General features: G+C 36.7%; 1 protein-coding gene across 1 annotated transcript; it reads left to right on the forward strand.

Moving 5' to 3' along the window:
• Positions 1–73: 73 nt before the first annotated feature.
• LOC141480551 (uncharacterized) lies at positions 74–24,699 on the forward strand. Its single transcript, XM_074170697.1, has 3 exons — positions 74–3,786; positions 4,878–4,997; positions 23,861–24,699. Exon 3 carries the CDS (start codon positions 23,862–23,864, stop codon positions 24,573–24,575), a length of 714 nt encoding a protein of 237 aa, XP_074026798.1. The 5' UTR covers positions 74–3,786; positions 4,878–4,997; position 23,861; the 3' UTR covers positions 24,576–24,699.
• Positions 24,700–25,510: the final 811 nt, after the last annotated feature.

A 25,510-nucleotide genomic window follows, 5' to 3' on the forward strand; every position in this document is an offset into this window, starting at 1 on the left:
TTACAAGTAAGGGAAATATATGTGTAAGTTCTCCAGCTGTAACATTTATTACAGAATAATTTCAAAAACTACACCCTACGATTTGATCTCCACAAAGTTTGTGGAGATCAAACCGTGAGGTGTATTTTTTGAAATTACTATGGATCTTCAGCATGTAACGGCCGAATCAATCAAAATATTACAGGATATTTGGATCGTACGACATGCCAAAATTATTAAATGTAATTTGATATTCCATTGCGGTTATTATCGACATTTGTGACAATGATATAACCCTTTCTTTCAATTACTGAACCTTCAAATAAAAATTATTTGTATCAATTTCCACACTAATGAGAAATATATCGGATACAGTGAAAAAGTCACTTCATCTGTCATTTATAAGGCAACATGAAAGATAGGGAACATGTAGGTGAAACAGCAATTTATATATCAAAAAAAAAGTGGTACAAATTTCAGAACTAACTTTTTTTTGTTTAAATTTTTTGCATAAAATAACAATTGAAATATGCATTGTTTTGCAGGTAAATATTTTACCTTTTTACAATTATAGATGATTTCATATATAACTCACTGATTTTTTGTGTAAAAAGATCTTGTACTTGAGACCCAATAACCTTTCATAGAGTAAGACTTTTATCTTATTTTACCTGGATAAGATGGGTTGTAACTTCTGGGTTCTCTAAACAGGACGAAGTCACAATATGGCTAATGTGTTCCTTTGGAAAGAGGTGTCCTGTGACGCATTTTAGGAAGGTACTCTCCCGTGGATGCAGGGTACTAACTTTTAGGGTGGAATGTGCAGCTCTGGAAACATACATATGGGAGTTCTTCTCGAATAGGAAGAGAATCCAGTTGATTGATTAATATTGACTGTAGCAGCCTTCCCATATGAGGGCATCTGTATGTCAGCTATACCTGACGATACATTAGAATTAGTCATGTAGGCTGGTGAGCAAGTTTGCTCACTTGCTTTGGAGGAGATTGCTGCTCAAGAATTTAGTGCAAGGCAGATTAATATGATATTCTCCTCCTGAGAAGGTGATTAGCTGCTTCCTGGCAAAATCATCTCGCCTCTGTAAGAGTATAGAAGTGAATATGTATTTTATTTTTTCAGTTATAATAATACTATAACGACATACTACCAAAAGAACGAAAACACTAATGAAGTGTTTTTGTTCTTTTGCTAGCATGTCAATAAGATATAGCCCAAGAAGGGACCGTATATAACACAAGTAATTCAAGTTAAGAATGAAGGTATGAGTTTATACATGTATTGCAATTGCATCAATTGCTCAAAATATAGAAGTTACTATTCTGACGCATTACCGCATGGACTGAAAAGTATCGGGCCTAACACATAGATTGCGCTAGTTTTATTGCATTCACAGCTTTTTCAGTTAGTCTTTTAAATAAAGCTGTTGAAATTTCATATTCTACTCATGAGTTATTGTGCTGAGTGACACTACTTTTGTTATTTTAAAAACAATGGATAAAAAACAATTTCGTGTTTTAATTTTACTGCTTCTTGGGAAAAAATACCGTTCAAGCGAAACAATGGCTTGAAAAGTGATATAAGGACTCCGCTCCATCAGAAACAACAATTGAGCGTTGGTTTGCTGACTTGAAATGTGGTCGTAGAGACACCGACGATGCAGAACGATACGCAGTGGACGTCCAAATGAGGTAGAAATCATAAAAAAAAAACACAAATTCGTTTCGAACGATCGAAAAGTGGAGTTGTGTGAGTTAGCTGACATTGTAAAGATATCAAAAGTACGTGTTGACTTTATATTGCATGAGCATTTGACTATAAGAAAGCTTTGTTTAAAGTGGGTGGAGAGCAACTGGTCAACCTCCTCCAAAGCACCCGAAAGCACAACAATCGGCTGGAAAGGTTATGGCCTTGGTATTTTGGGATGTGCGTGGTGTAATATTCATCGACTATCTTGAGAAGGAAAATACCATCAACAGTGAATATTATATACCACTATTGGTACGTTTGAAGACCGAAATTGCGAAAAAAACGACCCTATTTGAAGAAAAAGAAAGTGCTATTTCATCCAGACAATGCACAGTGTCACAAATCAATGAAAACGATGGCAAAATCGCATGAAATGGGCTTCGAATTGCTCCCGCATATACCATATTCGCTAGATTTGGCTCTCAGCGACTTCTGGCTGTTTGCAGACCTCAAAAAAATGCTCATTGGTAAGAAATTTCGCTCAAATGAAGAGGTTATTGCTGAAACTGAGACCTATTTTGAGACAAAAAATAAATTGTTTTACAAAAGTGGTATGTTAGAGCGGTGCTGGAATTACTGTGTGGCTCTTGAAGGGGATTACGTTGATGAATAAAGCCAATTTTGAAAAAAAGGCGTTTTCTTTCTTAGACCCGGGACTTTTCAGCCCAGGTGTTGTGTCTGTAAATTTTCTATATGGGTATTGAATTTGAAGTAACGAAGACTTCCCGAGTCATTCATTTCATTGATTCATTCTATCGAAACATTGTTAATGCAGTATATTCTGATTTTGAGACGGTGTTTTCTAGAAAAAGACACTATATGCCCTTACAGCAAACAGAAGTAGAACTCATATGTTGCAAAGTTTGGTGTCTAAGTGTTTTGGCAGATAGAAATATTTTGTGAAGTCATCAGCGTATAAAACTAATTTTTTGAATTTTTTATATAGTCAGAGATGTCATTAATGAACATGACATAAAGAAGACAGCAATATGTATTGGCACAATCATGTTGCTGGAATTGCAAAGGCTGCTTATCGAAGCTTGGAACACTGTTCCGAACCAGAAAACTACACACCTCAGCAACTTTGGATGCTTTATAAAGCTCACATCAGACCTTTTTTGGAGTATTGTTCTCATATGCCGAGCTCTGCCCCCAAACATACCTTGAAGTTGTTAGATTCTATCCAGAAAAGAGCCATCCGACTAATTAGAGACGTGAACATCACGTGTAACCTGGAACATCGAAGAAAGGTTGGAGATTTGTATCTCTTCTATAGATACTTTCACGGGTGTGTTCAAGTGTCTTTCATCTGGAGAACTGCGTTTATGTGGAATAAACTTCTTGAGAATGTTTTTCCAAGTGGATTTAACCTCCAGCGATTCAAAGCCAATGTGAATAGCTACTTTCGCATAGGCACCGCTCCAAGAGCGTCTTTAGGATTTTCCAGTAGTGCTTTTGTTTCGTCCTAAAAAAAAAGAAAGGAAGACTTTTTTGTGGAGGAGTCAATATTTATTGCTGTTGTTTGTCATAACAAAGGTACCACAATAGAGAATCTGCAGAAGTGTAATGAAGGAAAAGTGAAAAATTTACTATGAAAAAATTATTCATTTATTTTTGTCCTCATTTATATTAAACAAATGTCTTCTGTTGATTTTCATGTCAAACTTAACTAACCATTGAAAAACAAAAAAAGTATTCAGTATACTTGTTGGTAGTTCAAAAAGACATTCTTCAAATAAGATGCATGAGGGTTAAATTATTGGAATTGACTTCGGCTGCGATTTGAGGTATGCGCCATTAATAGAGATGATTCATTAACCAATTGTTGTACTTATCATCGGTCTACTTCGCCAAGAATCAAACAGAGGAGTCGAACAAACCAACCATCTTGCGGCTTAAAATATGAGTAAGGGTACTCATAAGAAGTTCTGCGCCCGGTTTGAAATGCCATTTGAGATTTTCGTCTTTGTTTTGGCAAGGAGACCAAAACTTGCCAGCGCCACGCCTGCACGTTTTCCGAAGATTTTTATGATTTTAACGAGGTATGTGTATAGAAACGTATGGTATTTTAAAATTGTAGGTGAACATAGCGGTCCCAAATTTGAATGCGTTATTCTAGGTCGAAGTGTTGAATTCCAATATTCATAATTTTATGAATAATGTCCCAAGTAGCTGATATAATCGCAAAATGCAGTGAAAAAAAATTGCTACTGCGCAGTTTTTCCTATATTTACAAAAACTTGTTATATTTGTTCGGTTTAATCATTGCATTATTTTTAATCAGCAGCAAGAAAATAAATACAATCAAATTCTATGAAAGTTATAATTTGGCAAAGATAATCTAGGTTTGTTATTGATGACCCAGAAAAGGCTACTGGTAGCAAAATAGTACTACATACTTTTCATCGCCAATTGTTCTTGAAACAGGACGCTAAACTAAGGCCTCTATATCCGTTCATGTTCAATTACATAAAATTAAATCCAGTAGCGGTGGCAGTCCAAAGACACCGATAATTACTAGATAATTTCACTAGTTTTCAAAAGCGCATTGCTTACTGCTTCCTGCCTATGGCATCCGACACTTACGTAAAGGCAATAACCTTGGAACAATTTGTAATGCAATTCCGAGCTTTTATCGGTTTTTGCGGCATATTTTATTGAACAATATTTACATTAAAAATATTCAAGAAAATATATTTATTGTATCTACTTTCTAAAACTAAGTGTCTCTCCCAGGATTTGAACCTCTACTCCTTTATTATTCACAAGCTTCTGTGCGCACTATACCACAAAGAAATCTTGCCAAATTTGATTTATATTGGAATAAATAGTATATATTATGAAGTTGTATTTACCTTTCCTGATTGCATAATGCACTCCTAAAGAAATTTGATGCTTATGGACATACCATTATTCAGTTTTATTTGTTGACCGTGCAATATACTCGACATTTCGTGAAAAGTTACTTGAGGATCTCTTTGACAACAATAGTAATAACGAACCTATGAACATCATCAGTAGTTTTTCTATTCATCCAATAAGAGTCCACATTCTGAAAAATGAAAAAAATTGCATCAATTTTCTACACAGAATTGCATTTGTTCCTATTAGCTTATATTTGGTATTTTTTTAGTACTCCAAAGTGAAACAGCCTTAAAATGGTGTATCCTTGAAGAAAATAAAAGGAAAGGCTTCTCTAACTGGAAGCACTTATCTAAGTTATGCCACTTCCTGGATGACTGAATTTATTCAGGTAAATTTTGTTGCATATACATCTTTTGAAATTCATATTGAAAAAAAAGTAACAACCAGGTACCTATACCAAACCAAATATCTATATCAAAAGCAAATACGAGGTCTTAATTTTAACTTGTGATCCTATGTAGAATACAAATAATATTAGTGACGGATCTTTTCAAGATTTGGTATTTTTATAATTATGAATCATCATTAGTAAATACATTTCAGTACCTCAATTGTCACAGAGAGTACTTGTTATATTTTTACAGAACCATGTACCATCTTTAATGCATTAACATCTAAGTTGCCCAAATAAATGCTTTTTCTAACAATTGCTAAAATATTCCATACCTTTTCATTTTGATAAAACAGAAAACTTTTTATATTCAACCAGTATATTTTTCACTAACAACCCATTGATGAAACAAACAATAATATGTCAACTATCAATTATTAAACGTTAATTTTATATGTTCAAAACTGTATTGGGGATTTTTGAAATTTTTAGATGTGTTTGAGAAATATTGCCAAGTTGCTTTCATTTTGATTTATACAGTGTGTCTCACTTCTCATGGAAACACCCCCGTATCTTCCGTAATATTCGAGGTGGAACAATGAAACTCTCAGGACTGATGGAAATGCTCAAAATGCACCTACCACCTGAATGGGGTTGACCAAAGTGATATACACTGTCCGCCACTCGCGATGGAACACCCCATTTTTACGGTAAAACATATTAGGGGGCAAAATAGGGTCAAAATTCCTTCAGATTCGTGATCAGGACTACCAACTCACCACGAATACACTTTTTTTCCTGAAAAAATTTCAGTCCTGAAAAATCCGAATTTGTCTCACTTCTTATGGACACACCCCCGTATCTTCCGTAATATTCGAGGTGGAACGATGAAACTCTCAGGACTGATGGAAATGCTCAAAATGCACCTACCACCTGAATGGGGTTAGCCATATCGAGATAGTGTGAAGCAGTGTATGAAAAATTATCGATGGCGGCATGTATTATAACTGAAGAAGATTATTCGTAAAACTAATTCTGGTTGCTGAACATCCAAATTCTATCCCAACCAGAAGTGAGAGCTCTCGATTGATGAGCAAAAAATGGAAAAAATCTATATTCAAAGGTTTACATCTCGAAAACTGTACAATTCTGAGCTTTGGCTGTGGACACTTTCAATCAGCACATCAAGAACTACAACATATCAAAATTTCGGCAAAATTCAAGGTAAGCCATTTCTCATATTGAGGAAACATTTTACCATCCGAAACAAAATTAATCTTCATTCTCATTGCAACACCGAAACAACTGTTGATTTTTAAAGCAAAAATCGCACTCGGTGAACAGGTAGAATTTAGATTATTTTACCTACTTGCTGATTTGTTGTCTGAAATCATTTGAAGGGATTGAATTACATCAGTTTCATTGAATCATGCGGTGCCCTGAAATCACCATGGAAAACAGTTAGTTGCTCATTGATATTTACTGTCAACCTGACAATATTGTTGAAAGATCTTGTTGTATTAACCTCCAGACCAGTTTTCATTGCATTTGTTGTTTCTAGTATTGTTGTTCTTTGAATCACCGTTGTTCCTGTTTTTTCTGCCGTGTTTTTGTTCCCATTGTGTTTATTGTTCCTGTATTTGTGTTGGATATTGTTCCTGTGTTCCAGTTGTTTTCTGTTCGTGAGTTCCTGTTCATAATTTAATATTTCTGAAGTTCCCATTTTAACTGATATCAGCTCATTTTGATTGACAAAGTTCAACATGGCACGTCTGTCACTTCAAGCGAAAATTGAAATTGTTTTAATTGTTGGTGAAGGGGTGAGGTCTTATCGTGAAGCGGTTGCTGAATTTAATAGAAGACACCCGCTAGAGGTAGCTGTACACCCTGGAACTGTATATAAAATATATAATCTATTCGTGAGCACCGGCCAAGAGACAAAGGACAGAAAAATTGTAAAACGTATTGATGATGATACGATATTGACGGCTCACCAAGCTGATCCTAGAATTAGTTTGAGAAACTTATCGCTTCAACTCAATATGAGCCGCAGTAAAATATGGAGGTGTTTAAAGAGGCATGCGTTGAAACCCAGGAGATGAAATCCGCCATATGGAGTATTGTTTATAGATGCAGGGAAATTATCTCAATGACAGGAATTTTTTAAAGTATATCTTATACAGTGATGAGGCTACCTTTACCACGAATGGTGTTGTATCTTCCCAGAACATGAGGTTTTGGGCTGAACAAAATCCAAATTGGGTGGTGAATTGTAGAGACCAAATATCTCAGAAAGTTAATGTGTGGTGTGGTATCCTGAACGAAAATATTATGGGCCTTTTTTTTCGATCAAAATTTAAACGGACGACTATTCGTTGATTTTCTCGAAAATGCATTTTCCGATGTGTTGGAAGAACTATCTTTGGATGTGAGACACAGCATGATTTTTCAGTTAGTTGGTGCACCAGTTCACAATAGTGGCATAACAAGGGTTTGGTTGAATAGGAATCTACCTATGAAATGGATAGGACCCAATATCCTTCTCGTAGTATGGCCACCACGGTCCCCAGATTTAACTCCACTGGATTTTATTTATGGGGAAACTTGAAAAATAAAGTTTATACGGATAGGCCAACAAATAAAGAAGATCTCCGTGCAAGAATTATACAAGCGTGTAGAGAAATCACACCTAGAGAACTAAGAATAGTTGGAGGAAATAATAGAAGGCGCATAAAAAAATGTGTTCGATTGGAGGGAAATTTCATAGGAGGCACGAAAATATAAAATTGTCAACAGTTGAATCATTTGAAATTGATGGTTTTTTAATTGAAAATGTGATTTTGAAAGTAGTACTTCGACAGAATTTTGAACTACATAACATTTTTCGCCACAAAATATCATTGTTTTTTTTTAAATAATGGGAAAATGAGAATATGAACTAACATTAACCATCCTAAAACCTCACTTATTACAAGTTTCTGTTCCTCTTACAAAATTACCATTTTCTCTCTTATTGAGAAGGAATAACTTTCCTGACAACAAAATAAGAAATAAATTATTTATGTGACAACAAAAGTTCGTTCATGTTTTGATGTCAAAACAAAAAAAAAATCTACTTCAATTATTACGGAAGATACGGGGGTGTTTCCATGAGAAGTGAAACAAATTCGTATTTTTCAGGACTGAAATGTTTTCAGGAAAAAAGTGTAATCGTGGTGAGTTGGTAGTCCTGATCACGAATCTGAAGGAATTTTGAGCCTATTTTGCCCCCTAAAATGTTTTACCGTAAAAATGGGGTGTTCCATCGCGAGTGGCGGACAGTGTATATCACTTTGGCCAACCCCATTCAGGTGGTAGGTGCATTTTGAGCATTTCCATCAGTCCTGAGAGTTTCATCGTTCCACCTCGAAAATTACGGAAGATACGGGGGTGTTTCCATAAGAAGTGAGACACACTGTATTACATCTTAGCAACGCAGACCGCGTGTCCCGCTTTTGAGAATTTCAACTTCAGTAAAATCAGTTCGATCACTTGCTATCGTCCAACCCGTGTTAGGAATCACACGATAAAAGGTAAGACCTCGTTAATCCTTAGCTCGCACAAGTTTCGACTTCTGAGGGTTGTCGTTCGTAGGGGTGCGACAGCTGGTTAACGGAAAAACAGATTTTAAACAGATTTTTTTTAAACAGTTATAAGTCACGTGGCAACCGTTGTCTGGAAACGGAAGATGAAACTACTGAACATGTGAAAAATATCTGATTCCATAAATTTCGAGGTTCAATATATATTATTATTGTGCTAGTTTTTTACAATCTTTTGATTGTCTGTTTTGACATGCCACATGTCTTATCAGTGGTGCTAGGCTGAACCACAAATGTTTTGCTGGACTTAACTGTCCATGAAGGATGAGTCTGAGTAATTGAGGGCGATGACATCTCCCCTCATGAAAACACCATCTATGGGATCAGTTCTGAAGCCAAGCTTTGACATTTACCGCCGATGTGATTCGTCCTCTGGCTGGCGTTGAATAATTTCTGGACTCTGGTTTTCAATTTGTTGCCTTGCAGTGGAAGTTGCGAGTTATGCCTCTTTGAGGAGACTTGTTTATTCTCTGTCTGCCCTGTAGATGGCGTCGCCAACACTTGAAAATTGAGTTCACTGTCAATCCAATAATTGGAGATATCATCACCCTCATTTAATCAATTCTATTGAGATAAACATATTAATAAAACCTTTATTTCAAATAGGTACACCCTAATGTACAAATTTAGATTTTTACATGTTGGCTATAATACTAACATTTTGATACATAATAATTTTTCCACTTTAGTATAATCTAACATTGTTCATTTTAAGAAAGTTTGTTAACTCATGTTTGGAGTTACTCTGCTTTAATTCGTCTAGAAGTTTGTTATACTCTAGAAGACCTTTTTGGACTAGACACTTCATTGTTCTAGAATAGTTGGTACAGAGCATATGTAAGGTGTTACTAGGAACATCATGCTGGTATAGAACAAATTGGTCAAAGGAGCTAGTCCTTTTGTTATTTTGAATGTAAATACCATTGAAAAGTAAAACAACCCGTCATCTACTGATAACCAGTCAAACAGCCACAGCATTGTTATAATGGAGTTATATCAATTACACCTCAAAAGAATTCCCAAACCTCTGTTTTGAAGTTTCTATAGTGATGCTAAAGAGTTATCAGGTAGTGATAGTAATGTAGGACAATATTCAAAGTGAAGATGAATTATTATTTTGAAGATAGTGTTAGGAATCACACGTTGAGAGGTAAAACATCGTTAGTCCTTAGCTCCCACAAGTTTCTCAGCTTCTGAGAGTTGTCGTTCGTATGGGGGCAACAGCTGATTAACGGAAAAACAGAGTTAAATATTTAACAATTTTAAGAAAGTCAAATATTTACTGATAAAAATGATTTTTGTACAATTTTATTAGATTTTTATTGGAAGTTTTGTTTGAGGTTCAGAGTATTGTCGATAATGAAACTCAAATATTAATATTGTTCAACTATTTTGAATAAATCACCGAAAATTTCAATATTCACTGTATTTAGGTTGCTGATATTAGGTATATTTATAACTTGTAGTTATGAACATGGCTTTCTTTAGTCTTGCCAATATTCAACGTGAGTTAATTGATATCATTAAAGGTTTAAGTAGGAGATTTGAGCCGGTTCTAAGCCTCCCCCCACCACTATGACGTATTAATTGCTTTTTTATTGGTTGTTGTTTGGTGAAGTCAAGGTGATATGACCTTGAAGGGTGTGGTGTATGGATCGTTCAGAAATTTTTTCCCGGTTCTAATTCTCCCCCCACCAATACGACGTGTTATTTGCTTTTTTTTGTTGTGCAGTGAAGTCAAGGCGTTGTGACCTTGAAGTGTCTGGTGCATGGATCGTTCAGATTTTTTTTTTTCATATGATATTTTGTGTGTGTATGTGTGTGTACGTTTACATATATTAGTGGAACACTGTGTATATAAAAAACAGTATTTGTGGCAGACTTCGCAATTGTGGTATACTTGCACGCTCATACCACAATTTTTTCGTTGATTTTCGCATAGTTCAGCTGATGACGAGTCTGTCTATACCTACTTCGTAGTTTCAATGTGTAAGATGCCACTAAGACCCTTCATGCATGTTGCTACACACACCAATATTTGTGGAATACCGAAAGTCACTGCTTTGAGCGCCCTCTATATGGGTTATTTCCAGTAAGTTTTTAGAATCTCTGGCTGTAGCTGTGTAAATAATATTCTACCTATTCGTGTATATTAGTGGAATACCAACTGGATTATTAGGTTTTGTTACTTATAAATTCGGAGAGAAAAACAATCGATACTTTCTCATTATTATAACAATCATTGTACAAAAAAACGATTCATGAATACTTCATTTAATTGAGGTAAAACAAAAGAATTCAAAAACTATTTTTCAAAAAGTATGAAAAATCGTGAAAATGATCTTATGTATCAGTAAGAGTTGGGATAGAGATTTAAATACATCAAATCCACTCTTAATGAAATCTGAATGCATATACAGGCTGATTCACGGTGGATGGCACATTAGACGTTTCTGGTGAACCAGACAACGGATCACTTTGAAAATTCATTGGAGAGCATATTCGGACATTCTCTAGCCAACTAAAATATTTTCGACAATGCGGTGTTGCCGCTTCTATTAGAAAGCAGTAGCAACTTTGATTTTTCAAATGGAACACTCTGTATATAATATTATTTCTGGAATTTCCAACAATTGCCCGACAACTTTTCTTGATATTTCCCTATACCTGTCTGTTACCGTTTTCGAAATAAAAATTAATTTCAATTTTTTTCTTCGAAAATCATGACTTCTAAAAATGCCGATATCTTTTAGTTAAGAAGTACTATGATATCGAAATTTGGTTTGAAGTTAGGTGATACTTGGACACTTCCCACACGTCAGCCTAATCTCCGTTACTTCAATACAGGGTGGTGAAAAAATACAGTTTTTTCGTTTGCTTGAAAAAGTTGCTGAAATTTGAATATTTTGAATGAAACACCCTATATATTATTGAAAATTCGGAAAGCTGCTGAAATTTGCTTTCTTTCTATGTATATCATACCTATACCTAACTAGTCAAGTTTCGGACTTATGAACATTTATTTGTGAAAATGTCCCTTCAGAATGGTATTTCCATTCGGTATTTGGTAAGCAGGCCATGATTACTATTTGACAGTAGCGTTGTGACATTCTCCTAATAATATCGACATTTTCGTCACTTCAGAAGTTGCAGATACTTTCAAAACGATGGAACAAAACTATTCAAACGAAGTTCTTATGAATTTGTTAATTATTTTTGGACAGTGTGACAAAATTATCAGCAGAACATGTAGAAAGTTTAATTAAATGTATCCGAATCTACTGCCAATGAACCTCAAGAAATTTATACTTATAAAATGCATATACATATATATCGTTGTTACACGACGCATGGTCTGTCAGTCATCAGGAGATATATTTTTTTTATTTATTCCCAGACTGAGTAATTGATATGAGCAGGTAATTTTGTAGATAATCAATAGCTTATAGATCCTGATGATCTCAACTTGGCGAGTAGAACGCATGTAGAGTAACAGTGACATAGTTTTCGTGTTTTTATAAAAAAATTAATAATTTTGTATGGGATTTGTGGACTTGGAATTATCTACACTGTGACTTCCTCAGATCTATTGAAAATATTATGATCTTATGTTACAGTTCTTCATCCAATATCATCCATTATTACCAAGGAAACTTCAAAGGAAAGTTTGATATGATACAAATTTTGCTAAAAATATAATTCCAAATCCAAGATTTCAGGCATTTTCAATCGAAGGAACCAATATATGTCCAAGAGAACTCCGTCAAATTCAGAAAAAGAGATATCAAACTAGTTTTCTATTCACGGACAACAATTTGCCGAGCCAAAATATGTGGGAATCTTGCAGAATACAGATGAACTTGAATTTCACTAGTTCGGACTTCCATTGTCTATTATATAAAATGATTTGAAATCCCTGAAACAAGTAAAAAAGAATAAATTAAAAAAAGAATAGCTGAAAATAACAATAATATTAAGCAACAATAAACCTGAAATGAAATGATAGTGAAATAACCTACAAGTGAAAATATAATAATTGAATAAATAACAATTAAAGGAATGAAAAAAGAAAATAATAAAAATAAAAAAGGTGTAGAGATTCCAAGTCACGTTAGTTCACGACGTTTCGATTGTTGGTATCTACAATCGTCTTCGGGTGATGACTGGACTGATTCTTCCGAGAGATGACTATTTTATAGGTCGTTGAAATACTTTCACTTTCTCTGCTTTCTATTTTCCGCTTCACTGATTAGCCATTTTTCGTTTGATGATGGGTTTCGTATTTCTACGCTGGCCTGACTGAATACGTTGTTGGACAACATGTATGCGGCTTCCTTAAATTTTCTCCCGAACCAATGTTCCTCTCTGCGCAAGATCTCAGCTTGGGACCACTCGATGTTGTGTTGATGGGTCCAAACATGGTCTGCTATTCCTGATTTGCTGGTTTCTCCTCGCTGTGTGTGCTTCTTGTGCTCGGCAATGCGAACATTCAATGGTCTCTTAGTTTCACCAATATAGGATTTTCCACACTCACAGGGTATCCGGTAAATGCAATTCTTGGAATCGCAATCTGCGTTTGGGGGCCTGGTTTTCGTGAGGCTGCTACGGATAGTGTTACCGGATCTGAAACAAGTTCTGATGTTGTACTTGGAACCAATTCTTCTTATCCTACCCGATAATCCTCTGATGAAGGGGAGGTGCATGCACTGGTTGTGACGGCTTCTCTTCCTTGCGAGGCTCCTGCTGTCTTTTAGCCAAAGTCTTTTCTACCATCGCTTTGGAGTATCCATTCCGCTGAAGATCATTTTTGATGATGTCTAGTTCCTTCTCGAGACCTTCCTTTGTATTACAGAGCCCAAAAGCACGGTCTAATAGAGTCTTGATGACTCCCCTTTTTGTCGATTGATGGTGGTTGGAATCGTGGTTCAGATACTGTCCCGTATGAGTGGGTTTTCGGTATACAGATGTTTCCCACTTAGCGTCGGTCCTCTTCACCAAAACGTCTAAGAATGGCAATTCGTTGTGGATTTCCTCCTCCATTGTGAAAGTGATGGAAGGTCTCACGCTGTTGATGTGTTTCAGGAAGGTGTCTAGTTCAGTCTTTCCATGGTTCCATATTATGAAGGTGTCAACATATCTCAACCAGACTCTAGGTTTCTTGTGGGCTTCTTCAATGGCCAGAGTTTCAAACCACTCCATATATATGTTGGCTATGACTGGTGAAAGTGGCGATCCCATTGCCAGTCCCTCATCTTGTGTAAAGAATTCGTCCTTCAGTTGGAAATAACAGTTTCGTACACAACATCCTAGTAATTCCATAATTACTTCTATAGGTAGATTCGTTCTCTCTTTCAGGTTCCCGTCTTCGGATAGCTTTCTCTGTATGATTTGGAGTGCTTCTTCGACCGGAACGTTGGTGTAAACGCTTTCCACGTCGAAACTAATTAGTTGATCTTTCTGTGTAACCTCAATTGACCCTAGTAGTTCGACAAAATGCATTGAATTCTTCACAAAGGACGATGTTTTTCCTTGTAATGGTTGTATTAAGGGAAGTAAAAATCTAGACAAATTTTGAGTAGCCGAATCTCTGGAGCTGATGATCGGTCTAAGCGGAACGTCATTCTTGTGGATTTTGGGTAGACCATACAAGTGAGGGGGCTTACTGTGGTGCGGTGTTAGCCATGATCTTTCCTTGTCCGAAAAATAGACTTGGTGTTTTTTCAAAATCTGGTACAAATTCCTTTCGATTGATGCAGTAGGGTCCCGTACGATCTTTGTGTATCGTCCCTCCTGCAGAACCTCTTCAATCTTCTGTTCGTAGAGAATGGTATCCATTACCACAGTAGCGTTTCCTTTATCTGCAGGTAGGATCTTGATGTCATTGTCTCTACGTAGGCCGTTCAGAGCTCTACGTTCTTCCTTGCTGATGTTAGATGTTGGAACTGGTTCTCGATCCAACTGCTCTCTAATTTTCCATCTGAACTCTTCTGCCTCGGTCTGGTCAATAAGGGAACTGGTGGATTCCACTGCAGTAATTATCTCCAAAGTGGGCACAGATGTTGGCGTAATGGAAAAAATTCAGGCCTTTCCTCAACAGGGTTTCCTCTATTCCCGTGAGCGGGCGGGAACTCATGTTGATGACGTTGGTGGCTTCATAGTTGTCCTGTTTTCGGTCTGTATTTGGGCATTGTTTCCTCACTAACTTCCCCCACTTTCTGTAGTGGGTATTCTCCATGTCTTGGCGGCTCTTCAAGCACGTGCTTTCAATCTTGGCAAAGATTAGTCCATGATCCTCTTCCAATGTCTCTCTTCTTATTTCCTCGAATCGTTCTGTGGCATCCTGCAGCAAAGTTGACCTCTTACAACGGTGATAATTAACAGGACAATTAACAGGACAACTATGAAGCCACCAACGTCATCAACATGAGTTCCCGCCCGCTCACGGGAATAGAGGAAACCCTGTTGAGGAAAGGCCTGAATTTTGCCATTACGCCAACTTTGGAGATAATTACTGCAGTGGAATCCACCAGTTCCCTTATTGACCAGACCGAGGCAGAAGAGTTCAGATGAAAAATTAGAGAGCAGTAGAGACGTAGAGACAACAACATCAAGATCCTACCTGCAGATAAAGGAAACGCTACTGTGGTAATGGATACCGTTCTCTACGAACAGAAGATCGAAGAGGTTCTGCAGAAGGGACAATACACAAAGATCGTACGGGACCCTACTGCATCTATGGAAAGGAAGTTATACTAGATTTTGAAAAAACACCAAGTCTATTTTTCGGACAAGAAAAGATCATGGCTAACACCGCACCACAGTAAGCCCCCTCACTTGTATGGTCTACCCAAAATCCACAAGAAGGACGTTCCGCTTAGACCGATCATCAGCTCCAGAGATTCGGCTACTCAAAACTTGTCTAGGTTTTTACTTCCCTTAATACAACCATTACAAGGAAAAACATCGTCCTTTGTGAAGAATTCAATGCATTTTGTCGAATTACTAGGGTCAATTGAGGTTACACAGAAAGATCAACTAATTAGTTTCGACGTGGAAAGCGTTTACACCAACTTTCCGGTCGAAGAAGCACTCCAATTCATACAGAGAAAGCTATCCGAAGACGGGAACCTGAAAGAGAGAACGAATCTACCTATAGAAGTAATTATGGAATTACTAGGATGCTGTGTACGAAACTGTTATTTCCAACTGAAGGACGAATTCTTTACACAAGATGTGGGACTGCCAATGGGATCGCCACTTTCACCAGTCATAGCCAACATATATATTGAGTGGTTTGAAACTCTGGCCATTGAAGAAGCCCACAAGAAACCTAGAGTCTGGTTGAGATATGTTGACGACACCTTCATAATATGGAACCATGGGAAGACTGAACTAGACACCTTCCTTAAACACATCAACAGCGTGAGACCTTCCATCACTTTCACAATGGAGGAGGAAATCCACAACGAATTGCCATTCTTAGACGTTTTGGTGAAGAGGACCGACACTAAGTGGGAAACATCTGTATACCGAAAACCTACTCATACGGGACAGTATCTGAACCACGAATCCAACCACCATCAATCGACAAAAAGGGGAATCATCAAGACTCTATTAGACCGTGCTTTTGGGCTCTGTAATACAAAGGAAGGTCTCGAGAAGGAACTAGACATCATCAAAAATGATCTTCAGCGGAATGGATACTCCAAAGCGATGGTAGAAAAGACTTTGGCTAAAAGACAGCAGGAGCCTCGCAAGGAAGAGAAGCCGTCACAACCATTGCTTGCACTTCCCTACATCAGAGGATTATCGGAGAGGATAAGAAGAATTGGTTCCAAGGGCAACATCAGAACCTGCTTTAGATCCGGTAACACTATAGGTAGCAGCCTCACGAAAACCAGGCCACCAAACGCAGACTGCGATTCCAAGAATTGCATTTACCGGATACGCTGTGAGTGCGGAAAATCCTATATTGGTGAAACTGAGAGACCATTGAATGCTCGCATTGCCGAGCACAAGTAGCACACACAGCGAGGAGAAACCAGCAAATCAGGAATAGCAGACCATGTTTGGACCCATCAACACAACATCGAGTGGTCCCAAGCTGAGATCTTGCACAGAGAGGAACATTGGTTTAGGAGAAAATTTAAGGAAGCCGCATACATGTTGTCCAACAACGTATTCAGCCAGGCCAGCGTAGAAATACGAAACATATGGAAACCCATCATCAAACGAAAAATGGCCAACTCCCGCCAAAACGGTCATCTCTCACGGAATCAGTGAAGCGGAAAATAGAAAGCAGAGAAAGTGAAAGTATTTCAATGACCTATAAAATAGTCATCTCTGGGAGGAATCAGTCCAGTCATCACCCGAAGACGATTGTAGATACCAACAATCGAAACGTCGTGAACTAACGTGACTTGGAATCTCTACACTTTTTTTATTTTTATCATTTTCTTTTTTCATTCCTTTAATTTTTATTTATTCAATTATTATATTTTTACTTGTAGGTTATTTCACTATCATTTCATTTCAGGTTCATTGTTGCTTAATATAATTGTTATTTTCAGCTATTCTTTTTTTAATTCATTCTTTTTTACTTGTTTCAGGGATTTCAAATCATTTTATATAATAGACAATGGAAGTCCGAACTAGTGAAATTCATCACGAAACATTGTCAATCACCTTCAATCAAACAGATGAACTTCCTATTAGTTATCAATGGGATAGTCCTTGGTTGCAATAAGATGAATGTGGTTTACTCAACTTCAGAATATATTGTTGTTGATTATTTCAGTAAAACATTTTCAAATAATAAAGTCCAATGGCTTGTCCACTTAGATCACCGGATTCAAATCCATTATATATTGATTCAACAAAATGTAACTGTGAATGGAATTGAAATTCATAGTCTTTTACCTGAAATATGGAACAACTCTGGCTGTTGCATTAGATATTTCCTGGACGTTTGATGGCGTATGGCACCAGGGTTTCGTCGCCAAGCTTCCATCTTACGACTTGCCTCACAGTTGTATCCCTGGCTATCTAGCTTCCTTTCTGACAAATCACTCCACGTAGAAGTTGATGGAGTTTTATCCGACATTCTATCTATAAATGCAGGCGTCCCGCAGGGATCAATTCCAGTACCTACACTGTTTAATCTTCACAACGACTTGTTGAAAGCTACATCTTGTCCAGTGCACAGCTTTATGAACCATAGTATCCTTCACACTCCTTTTCCACCAAAAAAGAACATGGAAGGAACGTGAACAATTTAATTGTGGACTTGGCAGAAGTTCTAGTATAGATATCCAACAAGTTGGTGAACAAAATAGAAACAAATGTTCATAATAAAACTTTATAATCGATTTTCACAGATTGATAGTTTACAAAACCGCGACATATGTTTCACCATACAATGGCTTCTTCAAGGCAAAAATATACTAAATTATATCATGAACACAATTCTTGAATTTTAATTTTCTATCCATAAATTACTAGCTTTCGATAAATCTAATTACAAATTAGGTGTCCCTGAAATCAGCAAATAATATTTTTAGTTTTCCAATTATTATTTTAACTATCATCTATTCACCAGATAAATAAATTTGTGTGTTGAATAAATTTTTTCTTATACTTATTGGTGAATTATCTGATACACTCAACTCATAGAATGATATTTGTGGAATATTCCTCACACAAAATACATGTTGTGCTATGATAGTGGAATATCTGATACACACTCACCTCGAAGATTAATATTTGTGGAATATTTCGTACACACCCTGGTCTGATGATATTAGTGGATCCAGGGTGCCACAAATAGTTTTTCAACATATATGTCTTATCCCGGGGAGTTAAGCAAAACAAATTAGTTTTCCATGGTTCTGATTTTTTTTAGCATCACTTCAGCTATATTTCAGAGCTGGCTCCACAAATACCTTTCATGCACGGGATCCACTAATATTATCAAACCTGTATGTGTGTGTGTGTGTGTGTAAGAGAATGCACGGTACAGGGTTTCATCATGTGCTTGTTTGTCTATGTACAAACATACGTCTGCATACTTCGAAGATCCTCCAAGTAATGAATGCTCCATCGGTGTGGGGGCACCAAGTTAGTAGTGGAGTGACGTCACAGCAATAACCGTTCAACGGCTAGAGCGACATGTTCACTCCACGACGTGTGGCAGAGTAATGCGTATTCATCGGTCTGCTCTCACCTCCCTCGATGTAGTGAAGGATGTGACATAACGCATCGCCCCAGACTCGCCATCAATGGTGACACGTAGGCGGGCGAGGACTGTGCTAACGTCTGTCCTCTCCGAGAGCGCAACGACAACTGCTTGTTCGTATCGCTCTCGAAGCAGTGAATGATGTGACGTAACGCATCGCCCTACCCTCGCCATCAATGGTGACACGCAGGCGGGCGAGGACTGTGCAAACGTCTGCCCTCTCCGAGAGCGCAACGACCACTGCTTGCTCGTACCGGCAACTGTTATCGCATCAAGTTGGGAGATGGGCTTGGCTGTGACGTAAGGCATCTCTAGTGGATGCATCGATGTGTCCTTACCTACCCTCACTCTCGACGGTGATGCGCAGGCATCGTGGACTATGGTATTTAAGAAGCGGGTGAGTGTTGGTTATGTCAGTTTTCATCGAGTGAGTTAGTGAGAACATATCATAGAAAATGTATTCTTGTGAATGTGGTAAATCTTTTAGTCGTAGTGACAACCTTCGTCGTCATCAGCTTCAGAGTTGCCAAGGAGGTCCATCAGTGAAACGAGTGAGATTAGATGACGCTGCAGCACCTATGTACACATGTAATTGTTGTAATGTGATGATTCCATTGACTCAAGTGAATTCTCACAATAGAACTCTACAACATAAGAATAATACATGTGTTCAATTCAGTGATGGTGTTCAAATTATAAAGAGCGCCTTCAAACGTCGGATTGCGACATACAGGGTGCAGAGTTCCATTGTTTCCACCGATTACATGTTATTCTTTAATGAAATCAGGCAGAAAGTTATAGAATTATTGGAATCGGCCATAAGGGTTCACAAAATCATCAAAGTGAATGTGGAAGTATTTGGGAGTTATATTCTACAAACACAAGACCTGAAGGAAACCAAATCATTTAATTCACAGAATAGAACAGTTGATCAATCTACTGATTTGAATTCCTTATTTGATGGATTTCGAAATGGGATTATCGCTCAAACTACAGAATTCCAGGAACGTGATTCAGGTAAGCATTTCTACCTTGTTTTAATTGGATGGATTATTAATTTTGTTTTGTATTTAAGGTTGAAAAAATCATGTATCTGGAGTTGAACATTAATAAATACAGCCCGCTTAGTGGATGTTCATATGTGAAGCTGCCTGAATGTATCGAGCGTAGGAAGGTCGTGGTTAATGTCCGTAATGAAGATCAGCATTGTTTTGCATGGGCTATCACTTCAGCACTACATCCTGCAATCGATAGAACGTCAGAAGTTTCATCGTATCCACATTTCAGTACAGTCATAGATGTAACAGGTATGAATTTTCCGGTAAAGTTGAAGGATATTGTGAAATTTGAAGACAAGAATGATATTTCAGTTAATGTGTACGGTTTAGAAAGTAAATTCGAGAAGGGTAAAATCATGTATGAAATAATTGGACCATTACGTTACTCTCAGAGAAGACTTAGAAGACATGTCAATTTGTTACTTATCACAGATGATTTCGGTAATAATCATTATTATTGGATCAAAGATCTTTCAAGATTAGTTTCAAGCCAATTAACGGCTCATGAACATAAGAAATATTTTTGTGATGGCTGTTTATTATATTTTTCTAATGAACAATTACTATTACGTCATAAGATAAATGATTGTAATCACTTGAGTACTACAACACCATCAACCAATTTCAAAGTCAATAAATATGGGAAAACGGTACCTGAAAATATACTAACTTTTGAAAACTTTGAGAAACAAATGAAGGTACCATTTGTAGTGTATGCCGATTTTGAATCAGTACTGAAGCCGATTCAAACCACTAAACCAAATCCTGAATACTCGTATTCGATCAAGACATTCAAACATGAGCCTTATTCATTTGCTTATTTGATTAAATGTTCATACAATGATGATTTATCAAAATTTGTTTCGTATAGGGGTGTGGATGCAGCCCAGAAATTCGTTAGCAAAATCGAAGATGATTTGAAAAATATTTATGAAAATCATCTCAGGTTTCCTATTCCTATGGATGTACAAACTCCTGAGGAAGAGGAACAGTTTGCTTCTGCCACAAATTGTGGCATTTGTTCTGAACAATTTAATGATGGCGAAGTCAAAGTGAGGGATCATTGTCACCTCACAGGAAAAAAAAGGTCCCCTGCTGCTCATTCATCTTGTAATTTGAATTTTAAATTACCAAATTTCATTCCTATAATTTTTCACAATCTGAGTGGATATGATTGTCATTTATTCTTTAAGTAATTGTATAAAAACATAGATAAAGTGGATGTCATCCCACAAACTAATGAGAAATATATATCTTTCACAAAACATCTCTTTACACACTCCTATACGGATAAAGATGGTAGAGTGAAGAAGAATTATTTGAAAATGAGATTCATTGATAGTTTCAGATTCATGCCTAGTTCTTTGGAGAATTTAGGTGCAAATTTAACATCTGATCAGTGTATCGAGATGCGCAAACATTTCCCACAAATTGAAAATTTCAATTTGATGAGAAAGAAAGGTGTATTTCCCTATAGTTTTGTTGATGACATCAAAAAACTGAATCATCCAAGACTTCCAACCAAAAATCAATTTTATGATAAACTCAATTGTGAACATATATCAGATAATGATTATGGGAGAGCTCAACTTGTTTGGAATTTATTCGAATGTCAGGATTTGGGTGAATACTCTGATTTATATTTAAAGTCAGATGTGTTACTATTATGTGACATTTTTGAAAACTTTAGAAATATATCTGTTGATAAATATAAATTGGATCCGGCACAATACTTCACTGCACCCGGATTATCGTGGGATGCCATGTTGAAATATACTAATATTGAATTGGAATTACTAACTGATATTGATATGGTTCACTTCTTTCAATAAGGTATTCGTGGTGGAATAAGTCAATGTAGTGAAAAGAAACATAAAGCAAACAATAAATTTTTACCGAATTATAATCCAAATGAACCATCTTCATTCATTTCATATTTGGATGCAACAAATCTATATGGTCATAGCATGTCGCAACCATTACCAACAGGTGAATTTTCATGGTTAGCACCTCATGAAATTCTCAATCTTGATATAATGAATGTGGATATTGATAGTCCTTATGGATATGTATTGGAAGTGGATATACATTATCCCCAAGAACTTCATGATAAACATTCCGATTTACCATTCTTAGTTGAACGTTTGATACCTCCATATGCAAAATCGAAAGTTCCCAAATTAATTCCAAATTTAAACGACAAAAGAAAATATATTGTTCACTATAGAAACTTACAGCAAGCTGTCAATCATGGTTTAATAGTGATTTGATTTTGATAGTGATGAACACACATAAAGTATTGAGGTTTAAGCAATCATGTTGGATGAAGCCTTATATACATTGAATACTGAAATGCGTAATAGGTCTAATAACAAATCTGAAAAAGATTTCTACAAACTAATGAATAATGCAGTCTATGGAAAAACAATGGAAAACGTAGACAATATAATTGATTTTAGACTCATTACACATTGGGAAAATATAAAAAGAACTATAGGTGCTAGTTGTCTCATATCGCGACCAAATTTTAAAAAATGCTCTATTTTTACAGAAAATTTTGTTGCCATTCAATTGGCTAGAGTAAAAGTTCGTTATGATAAACCACTATATTTAGGATTTTCCATTCTAGAATTATCTAAAACAGTTATGTATGATTTTTTCTATGGATGTATCAAACAACAGTTTGGAGAAGATGCGTCTATACTCTACACTGATACCGACTCCCTTATTCTCAAAGTAAATACAGACAATTTCTATGAATTTATCAAAAATAATATAAATAAGTTCGATACATCTAATTATAAAATAGGAAACCAATTCAATATTCCAGTGACAAAGTCAGTTCTGGGTAATTTCAAAGATGAATTCCCAAATGATCCAATAATCAGCTTTTACGGTACAAGTGCTAAAGCGTATTACGTGAAATCTGTTGATGGTGAACTGAAGAAGGCCAAAGGTGTGAAACGATCCTTTATAAAGAATGAATTGACATGTGAAGACTATGAAAAACTCATTGAAGAGGAAGGTATGATATTCAGGAAGATGAACTCGTTCAGAAGCGTATTGCATGATATTTACACTGAATTGAAAAATAAAGTCGCTTTATCGTATCATGACAAGAGATTCATCATTCTGAATACCACTCGAACTCTTCCATGGGGTCATAGCGATATAGAGTTTTATCGAAATGATCCTAATGATAACATTCGTTGGGTGTCTGAAATCGTTCATTCTTTTTCTCAAGAGAGCGCCTTAGACCAACTAATTAATTTGTTGACTGTAGGGATGAATCATTGAATTATAATTCGAAGTATTATTGCTTATTCCTTCAAACCGGAACATTCTTATTTGTGATTATTGTATTATGTATTGTATATGTATCACTTTTACCAAGTTACTTAGATGAATAAAAAATGATAAAAATATTATTTGTTTCATTTCTATTTTCCTAACCAATTACTGCAAAGTATATAGCATAATGTAAATGAAAGAAATATCAGTTTGAAAAGAATCATCGTAGAGTGCACAATGTCTAAAACAATCGATAAGTTTGGTAGAAAAAGAAAATTGGGTGGTAATGTCATTCGAGGTCCTCCCGGGATTGGTTTTAAATTAACAAAAGATGGTCATTATGACATGCAAAGAAAAATATTGAAAAATAAAAGTGAGCCAATTGACAAGAGTGATTGTGTAACTGTATCATATCTTGAGGGGAAATTAACGGAACAAAGGAGGTTATACTTCTAGCCCTACAAGCTGCAATACAATCCACAATAGGCAATATTGCTCGCGATGCCCGTCAAGCATTTGACGATAAAATTGCAGAGGCTCGGATAACTTTCACTTGTAAATTTGACAAACTTACAAATAAGTTAACAATGTTATTTTTTTTATATCAACTAACTTTGTATTATATTTCATTTTCAGAATGGCAAACAATACCCAGGAGACAAATAATGCTGTGGCATCCATCATGCCGGTGTCCAGTGACCAGGAGAAGGCAGCCACTTCGGGGCCGGTGACCAGTGACCAGGCAACCACTTCGCGAGTTAGGTGCAGCCCTGACTTATTCGAGGAGGAGGAGGAAGTCAGGGCTGTGAAGAAGGTTTGCCAACGACCTGCAGCGAGGCTTGGTCCTATTCCTAAGTACCGAGCTACTTGCAATAGGACTAATCCTTATGCAGGTAGTTGGTCGACCGCTCGTAAGAGCTTAAGGCCCTCCACACCACTCGCAGCAGTAGTGGAACAACCCAGGGCGCCTTCTCCGGAGGAGCCACCAGTCGTATTGTCCCCATCGGAGGAGGCTCCCATCGTATTCACCCCGTCGGTGGTGCCGCTTTCGCCGATGCTGGCAACACCGGCGGCGAATCCTGAAGTGTTGGTGCCACAAGTGCGACAGCCTATCGGAGAGGTTAGTGAAATGTTGAGCAGTTTTCTACAGAGATGTAAGGAAGCAGAACATGCTTCTCGATCTAGTGAGGCCGCGTTGGTTAATAGGAAGCGCGAAATGGCTGAAATTGTTAACCGACGGAGGGAATTAGAAAAAGAAATGGCCGAACTAGATCGGAAGTATGCATCTCTGGAGAAAAAGTGTGAAGCAGATACCTCTTCGTTAGTGACTTTCATAAAAACTTTTCCATAGATTAAGTGTAAGTGTAGTAAGATTAATTTTAGGATAGTTAGGAATATTTAATTAAGATAGTTTTAAGTTTATGTTTGTAATTTTAGGAAATGAAAATAAAATAAAAAAAAGAAGTGAAATTAAGGTTTAGGACTATATTTAAAACCATACAAAGCCACAAACAAAACAAAAAACTAATTGAACCCCTACCTCAGAGGCCTCTTACTGATCTCGATCTCAGTTATTATGCACACAAAATGAAAATTCCACATTCTTGTGGTGTTTTTATGCGTGATAGATTACCATCTTCAGGTCCAAAACAAAACGAGACAGCTATTGTAAATTTAGATGGAATAAGTGGACCAGGAACACATTGGGTGGCATATAAAAAATGTGGGAAAGAAGTCGCATATTTCGATAGTTTTGGAGATCTACCCCCACCATTGGAATTGACTCGATTCTTTCGAAAATGTTCGAATGTAAAAATCAAATATAACTATGATCGACAACAGAAATTTAATACAGTTCTCTGTGGTCACTTGTGCTTGCAGTTTCTCTCTAAATAATTTTCCAAATAAAAATGGATTCAACACCAAAACTGGATCGGGAGGCTATCAAGGGAATGGGGTTTTCACTTAGAATGTTTTCAAAATATGGTACCTTGAAAAAAATGGATGAAGTGATGCTTGCAAATATGCCTAAGGAAGTGATACTTGCATGTGTTGCACATGAGATTGCATATGTTTGGGAAAAGTTGCCTAAGCATCTGCAAGATGACATCGATATAATGAAACATAGATATTGTTATGAGCACCACCACGATCAAAATTCAGATTCGGATGTTAATGATGGTCCTATACCTCGAAAATCTATGTGTTGTATTTGTAATATAGAGGATGTGAATATTGGTATCAATAAAAATGATACTTATTACAATACAACACCTTCCAAAAAGT

Source organism: Leptinotarsa decemlineata, unplaced genomic scaffold (assembly GCF_025532065.1).
Source record: "Leptinotarsa decemlineata unplaced genomic scaffold, Ldec_3_MD MMD2_P_RNA_scaffold_9, whole genome shotgun sequence".
Taxonomy (NCBI): domain Eukaryota; kingdom Metazoa; phylum Arthropoda; class Insecta; order Coleoptera; family Chrysomelidae; genus Leptinotarsa; species Leptinotarsa decemlineata.

What these genes read in the sequence shown, in the direction of transcription:
- LOC141480551 (XM_074170697.1), top strand. Translation starts at nt 23,862, where the DNA reads ATGGCAAACAATACCCAGGAGACAAATAATGCTGTGGCATCCATCATG.